Below are 8,169 nucleotides of genomic sequence, written 5' to 3'. Positions count from 1 at the left end.
TACATGTGGCTGCAGCATAGGTTTTTTCATGAATTACCATTTAGAAATTATTCTATAGCTATGATTAAACAACAAAAAATCGTACTAAAGGGAGATATTTTTCTGTTAGAACACTAGGGTATATCGTCATGATAGTTTGTGTATTAAGTACAGCACCACAAGTGTTAAAAGAACTTTACAAGTAATACAGTACCTAATACATATTTAATCAGACACTGCGGTAAACCGTGAATTTAATGTATGTGTAAAGTACTATGACAATCAGTACGGTCCATATTATATAATCTATTAAGTGTGTTACGTCACAAGTAACGCAGGACCTAATTCAACCAATTGGAGCAGTCTCATAGATTTTAAAAGATTTCATACTACTCTCAATTACTTCGGCATTTTCAAATTCATTCCAGCTTTGATTATACTAATATTAATTGATTTCACTAGTTTACAAATATCAGCTATTTCAAATGCTTTTAACAACTTCTAGCGATTTGATGTGAAATGATTACACAAGAAGCTGAACAAAAATTAGGATTTCATATGTTTCAAACAATTTTGGAATGATTTTTCAAGTTTGTCGGTGATGTAGAACATTCGGAACAGTTTCATTTCAAATACAAAAGCCACCGGTATATTATGAAATATTAGAAATATGATAAATATAATAAAGGTTTTATATATTCAAAACAATTTAAACAATTCTGTGTTGGGGATTCAAGTCATTTCACAAAATTTTGAATTCTTAGACTTCACTACCTTATTCGAATGAACCTTAGAACGTTTAGCTGCCAATTCTGGCTGCTAGCTTCGGGGTCGTGTACTTCGACAGTCGAAGCAGATAGACAGGCTTGAGAGATATGATCGTAAAAGAGTTCCCAATCCGCACAGAAATTCAGAAGTTCTCAGTGGGGCATTCACCGTATTTCATGGGTGTTCAACTCTTCCATCCAAAGCATCCGGTTAGTTCACATCCTCATTTGCACTGTCGTTAACACGGAGCACAATTTCTGTCACAAACGTGTTAATAAGAATAATGGAAGTATCTTTAAAAACAAATAGAACAACAATCCCATATGAAACGAAAAACATACAATTAGTCTTGCATTTTCACTACTACTATATGTTTATAAAGTCTATAGTGTGTTTCATATGGTAACAGGTGGTTTATTAGTAATAGTATTGTGGTTAGTGCATACCGCATGCTGCTGGAAAGTCAATGGTGCTGATGGATAGGTAGATGAAGTGTGTGATTGGCAAGACAATGAAAGACGGTTCGAGACAATGAGTGTTACATGGAGTGCCAAATTCCAAGTAGCTGCCCTTTTGTGTTAGGACGTAGTTATGCTGCAACATAATATTAGTGAGTTTAATAGATCAACGGTCGGATAAGAATGGGCCAGGTGACTGTGAAAGATAAAACGAAAAACAATCAGGATTTTATTATGTATGTAGTTGGGACAGCGTAAATGATTTTAGCTTAGTATATGAGGCTGAAGTTAGTAATATTATTGTAACCCGACATCAGGGAAAAAATTATTATTACCCGATTTTAAAATGACTTTTGAGAGTTGGCTTTTCAAAGTGGAAGTACGTTTTGTTTATCATGGTTTACTAATTATCGTACGTTCTCGAAGGTGCAAAGTCAAGATTTTTCTCAAACATGCATCGTTACAGCAATGTTATTGACTTCATCCTCATGTTATTATTGTTTTTGTAGATATCATATGAGGTTAGATGATTCAGTCAATATGAAAACGGGTAGCATATCGTTCACCTAAGTATTGACAGATGTATATCAGTCTTCTTGGTGAGAAGTTAGTGGTGCTAAACAACAGATAAGCGAAGTCAATGCTTAGTAGTCTGATGACAATCTGTTTGTTCCCATAAGATATGTAGGCTATTGAGTTTTGCACAGCTGTCGGTTACCTTCTCTTTGGAATATCGGCTTGCCGTAGTGTAACATTTAAAGGTTCCACGGGACGCGTAACAGGATAGGAATGGTCCAAATGACTGCGATAGACGAAACAACAAACAACCCTCCCACCAGGATATAAGATCGTGGAAGTGCCGCGCACGTCATTTACCTTCCGATCACCGTCAGGATCAATTTATCTTCATATTGCATTGAACTTGTATTGTACCAGTATTGAACAGTCTTAAGTTAATTTTCAGCCCGTAGTCCTTCTTCCGCTTGTAGATCAGCCAAAGCTACTATGAACTTCCATTGAATCAAGTTACCTTCGCCGTCTTTGAGAATTTTCAACTCAGCTATGCAGTTTCTCACCAAGTTTAACATATATGGCAGGCGTCAAATATTACCTTAACTTTGTGCCCACTGGATGGGTATGGAAAGAAGGGCTTTGGATTCAGCAGGTCAAAACTTGCTCCAAGTAAGCGCACTGTCGCAAAATGTTCGGAAGGATCATCTAACCTCACAGAAACTGCTTTTACCCTAATTTCGTGCAAACGTGTTAAGCCTTTTGTGCCCAGTTCAGGATTGGTTTCCGAATCGATGCCACTGATCAGAAAATATTCCAAAGGGATCTTCCAAGCTACTGTCTATTGATACAGGCATCATCACTTACGCATCCATGGCTAACGGAACAGTGCCACACGTGTCTATGCTGCTTTCGAAGTCTACTTAACCTCTAACGATTCCGTTAGAGAGGTACTACACCCCTTTTTTAATACTAATTTTATCTAGCATGAAACCAACTAGAACTTCTCTGCCGACACTTTCTGTTTCCAATAATTTCAATTTTAAAGCATCAAAGCTTTCCAATGTAAATCCTGGCTCACCATTGATTGTTGCATACCAAGATCTCAAAGTACTAGGCTCCTGAAAAGCGTTACAAAATTTCCGACGCACAAACCCATAAGCTTTTGGGAAATAAAAGTGCAGCATCATTCCAATTGACCCCAAAGCCGGTGGGTATCTCTGTCTTGATATTCCTAGCCCTACATTCTTTTTTGAATTTTTTATTGATTTTTTTTTATTTTGCCGCAAGACTTTCTTCACAAATATTATTTTTATTGTTTATGTATTGATTCAGAAACTGATTGTGAGAAATATCTTCATCAGCAATGGAATCTAAACACGCGAGTCTACGGAGTTCACTTACAATATCCTTCAGTGAGCGAACTTTCTTCTGCAGTAGTGGGTTAAGTTTCTGCTTGTGACCCGCCTTTCCACTTTCATCCTCCGCAGTCTTTCGTTGGTAGCAGATAATTAGTTTTTCATCATCCTTGGTGTGTGTTTATAGTGATAGTCATGTTGAGTGAGTTGAATACGGCGCGGTGTCTGGTACTCAGCGTGCTTGCAAGTTTACTGTATTGGGCAGTAACTTGCGACTCTCCAGTTTGATTCAATGCACGAGATATAACAACGTCAACCATTGAATCACTCTCAGCTGGAAGACGTTTTGCAGCAGGCGACTCTTCAGATGAACCAGTTCGTCTATTTCTAGTCCAAGTCTTTCTGAAACTTACAATAAAAGGTACATTTAACCATTGAGGAATTAAATCTCGAACTCCTGCAAGATATCGTTGTTACTGTATATGATCCCAGGACGTAATTTTACAAATTGGTGTAATTATGTTCAAATCATGAATTATACCTTCAGATGTTGTAGAAACAAAAATTGTAGGGACTGTAGTATCACGCTATCGCAGTAGTTGGCCATGAGTGTAACCGGATGGACGAAAACAGGATTTTTCAAAATGCTCAGAATAAAATAAGCTCCTGGGATGAAAAATGCAGTTTACAAATCCTAGGTTTGCAATCCACTTCTCTAGTAACTGGGCACCTATATGTGGAAAGCTGAAAGATCAAGGGTACTATATTTCTGCAGCAGACAATCAGCGTTTGCTTTAAACCTTAGGGTGACTCCATTCAACAGGACAAATCAGGTTGATTCCAAATATCAAAAATAGATTCATTTTCTTGGCACACTAACACAAAATTACGAGAAATTATATGCATCATATCGTACAGGTAGTAGCATATAATGAATGACATACCAATATGCTAAATATCGTTAGAGCTGAACATTTTACAGAATTTACAATTGATGTGCGGTACCTGTAAAACGTGCGTGGGTCTCCAGGGCTGCTTTCAGCTACTGTCACATCGACACTTGGTTTTTTCAACTAATTCTTTTTGAAATGATCTGAACACAATTTCATCCATTTTTTGGCAGAAAATTTATTCCGAACTGCATGGAGTTCAGTCATGACCAGAGGATCTCTCGCTGTTTTAGTGGAAATCTGGAGTAAACAATATATGTATGAATAATATACCAATAGTGCACGAGGTCACGTGGGTGGTACAAAGCCATAACGCAAGTGGCCGCCACTGACGTTTATTTGCTGACACGCATTTTAGAGTATTCCGCATTCAGTGGTGGGTAAAGATCAGTGGCATGAAGGGGAAAGAGACCCACTGCGCTCTTTCAATACCACAACGTTGGGAGTGCCGCTAATTGCACCCTATACTCTTAAAAATGATAACAGTAATTAGTGTACAGATTTGTATATATCTTTTACCCCTTGAATGCAATCCTTTGGAGAAATCGAAATATACGGTTTCACTAGTTTTAGTACTTTTTGAATTGCCATCGGTCTCTGAAAATTTCAGTCGTGGTCTATTCATTCCAGCCATGTCAAGAATATCTTCCCCTGTAAGATTTGTGTTGCGCAGCGCTGTTTATATATTAAGATACATTGTGACAATATTTTCGTCATATTCTTCATCAATATCACGCGTGTGCTAATCGGTAATTTTATACTTCTAGCCTGGCTGCACGTTATACAAAACGCCTAGGCCCATAACCTGACGAAATGAAAAATTGAAGAATATTGCTGTCAGTTATCTGATTTGAAAAAAAAAACAAGAGTCGAGTTTCTATTACAAAAGTTTAACGATGCCTGTGACTATCAGATCATGCATCGTTGAAAGTAGATGCACACAAAGTGTAAGAGATTGTTGCATTTGTATACCAGACGCGATTTGAATTTACAGCCAGTTTTATTAATTTGACATCACAGCATACATACGGCCGTTGTGACACATTAATTGCTCATCATTAGGCGATAAAACCAATTCATTTTCTCTCACTTATTGAATAAATTTGACAGTATGAAAATGGAAGTATTCAGCAACCTGAATACACATGCGACCGTAAGTGATAATATTTAAAACCGGTACGACGAAATTAACTGATGCGAAAGAGTTTCGGAATGTGGACGATTCGTTAAAAAAGAATGACGAAACGATATTGAACAAAAATCACAATTATCCATATGAACATAATTTGCTGAAGCGTATAACAAATGAACCATACGAGTGTCTGCTGTACTTTGTGAACAATGCAGTATTTATTCAGTGTTTTCCTCATATCTGGGTTGTTGTTAATATCTCACGCAAGTCCTTGGCCAATTGCCAAACCTGGTCTACCATATTCGGTGTCCAGTGATAAATTGGTACAAAATTTAACTGTCGGATTGATCGTGCCCCATACCAACTTCGGGGCTCGTGAATACTTCAAAGCTATAAATACCGCCATTGGTAGTCTTCACAAGGCCAGGGGACCACCGAAGTTCGTCTTCTTGAGGAAGTACAACTTCACTCAGAATCACGTGAGGACCGTCATGATGGAGCTCACTCCCAGTCCGAGAGGTGAATATTCAGACTTCTACCATATTTTTCCTTATGAAGCTCATTTCATTTCGGCAAGAAATTATTTACACTTGAAAGAGCTTAGCCGGGTTTGCATATGAGATGCATGTACCCCTGAACCAATCCGGATTTGCTATACGCCACATTTTCGAGCTACCTCAAAAACCTGGTTAGCCCAAGTTTAAAACCTCTATATTCATTATTATGCTGGAAACTTGGAATAACGTGGATTTCGATTTTGTTGCGAATCCCACGCCATTTTTACTTCGAAAAATATGAAAAAATTTTGAGAACAGGCGGATGTTGATGTTTATGCTCAAGAATTTTTTAGAATTTTTTCGCGCCAAACTCGAGCTGTGAAAAATCTTTTCAGGATTAAATTGTCGATCTCTGATTGAGTTTAAAAAGTGACTGACTTCTTTTTTTCAGTTTGTACGTTGCGTCATTCGTAATTTGCTGTAATTTTTCCAGAGTTTTCGGGAGGGTGCGCTATTGTTAAAATAATCAAAAACAGATTTTTCAATCGATTGTTTAAGGAAATTTTCAAATACGTGGAGTCTGAAGTTGTTGCCGATGAATTATTTGACAATGATTGCAGCTATGTGAACCTGGGACCCGATATGTTCAAAAATTAATTTTTAAAATTTCTATCGATTCTAAATCGTTTGTACCAAAGTCAAAATTTGGTAACATTTGACGTGCCATTATTCAACATTTTCGAATCATCGTTTAAGTAATCGCTGACTTCTTCTTCGACTACAAACGAAAATTCTTTCACTACAATCAACTACAAACGATTCCGTGTTCATAGGAACGTTAATATCCGATGCACCTCAAAGAATACCAAATTTTAATTTTTCGAAAACTTCAAAATCACTGTTACTTTCTTCCAGGACTACTATAAACGAAAATTCTTCTACTTCAATCAACTACAAACGATTCTGCACTTGCAGCATTTACGATTTTCGAAAAGTTTAAAGTGGGGTGAACCCCAGTTTCGGAAACGTTATATCTTCTTAGATTTTGTATTACATACGAAAATTTCTTTACTATAAACAAATATAAACAATTCAGAATCGATAGAAATTTTGAAAATTGATCTTTAAACATATTGGGTGCCAGGTTCACATAGGTGCAATCATTGTCAAATAATTCATCGGAGTAGATGATATACGACAGTTCTGGGACAATATGACGGCGTTCCGTGGGCTCCCCGAGGGCGCGAGGGGGGTCAAAACTCCTGTCGAGTCCTGTTGGATGGCGAAAAGTTATCAATAACCGGTTTAACGTTTAAACGTTTGACCTATTAAAAAAAATCCAGGAAATGTGGCCGTTCAGATGATGCCGACAATAAACTGGGTGGGTGGCAATATAAACAAATGAGTGTATAAAAAATTTTCTCACAAATGCCAAACGTCACTGTTCAAATTAATCTGTCACAGACATGGGATTCCTCAAAAAAGTTGATACAAAATGCCAGCTGTCGATTACGGGATGGAGGTCGGCGAGAGGTGCATATAAATTTTTCCCACGAAATGCATGTCGAGTCTTGCTTCATAGAAAATTTTTGCGGGGGTGGATGGTATATGAAATGCCGGCTCGTTTCGATAGTCACTCTGTTCTCATCGTCTTCTCGTCGTGAACTGTTCGCACTTCTGAAAAAAGAAACTCCGCCTGAAACGCAATGGGTTTAGGAAAAATCAACCATGTCAACCGCCTGGAGAATCAGCCGACCAAGAAGATGACGTAACATGAAATTGAAGGGATGTATATCTTCACCGGACTGAGACTAGTCATAATGAAATTCGGGGTACGTGTTCTGGCAGAAATTCAGGGGGGATACAACGTCTTGTTACCACCAAGAATCACGAGAATTCTGCAAGAAGATTCGAATCAGCTGGCTGAAATGTGTAATATGGCTGGGGTAGATTGTTTACAGTTGAAATACCATGGGGAGAAGTTCAACAAGTTTGAATTTTTATGCAGTCATGTACCATAAATAATTTATATCATCTTCACCACTTCTACCAAATTCGTCATCGAGGAGGTAAAAGCTGGTGTACAGGAGAACGAATAGTCAGTCGTCGACCGATATTTCAGAAAAATCGAGCTCAGCATCCATCTACAACATGAAGATCATCCCGGACGTGCAATATTTCATCGGTCATGGCAAGAAGCTTGTACCCAAAGAAGTCACAGTCATCTACATAAACGGATCGGGGTTGGAGCACATCCTCATCAAACCACTCTTTGATTTGGCTAGTTTATCTGTTGTATATAAAGCTACTAACGACTGGTTAACACGCAATCATCACAAAATACCAAGGAATGCCTGCAACAAATCTCACAAGGATATACTGAAGATTGTGAGAAAAATGGTGAGAAATTCGTGTTATTTATACGTCAAATGAGCGGAGAAGCTCTGCATGGCTGATGAAGATCCTCGATGATACAACACCTGTTATTAATATGGAAAAATTCAAACTCACGGAAGC

At 37.9% G+C, this 8,169-nt stretch overlaps 1 protein-coding gene and 1 pseudogene across 1 annotated transcript in view; one reads left to right on the top strand and one right to left on the bottom strand.

Moving 5' to 3' along the window:
• Window positions 1-2,990: 2,990 nt before the first annotated feature.
• On the bottom strand, window positions 2,991-4,987 carry LOC124406239 (annotated as a pseudogene).
• Window positions 4,988-5,274: 287 nt separating this feature from the next.
• The window catches only part of LOC124406401 (glutamate receptor ionotropic, NMDA 2B-like), a 491,146-nt gene continuing 488,251 nt past the window's right edge, over window positions 5,275-8,169 (top strand). The window contains 1 exon segment of the mRNA XM_046881810.1: window positions 5,275-5,674. Coding sequence (XP_046737766.1) covers window positions 5,365-5,674 — 310 coding nt within the window. The 5' untranslated portion in view covers window positions 5,275-5,364.

The sequence above is a fragment of the Diprion similis genome, chromosome 5, assembly GCF_021155765.1.
Source record: "Diprion similis isolate iyDipSimi1 chromosome 5, iyDipSimi1.1, whole genome shotgun sequence".
Classification (NCBI taxonomy): Eukaryota; Metazoa; Arthropoda; class Insecta; order Hymenoptera; family Diprionidae; genus Diprion; species Diprion similis.
Note: the sequence above shows the minus strand (reverse complement) of the source record. Positions and strands in the feature narration are given on the sequence as shown.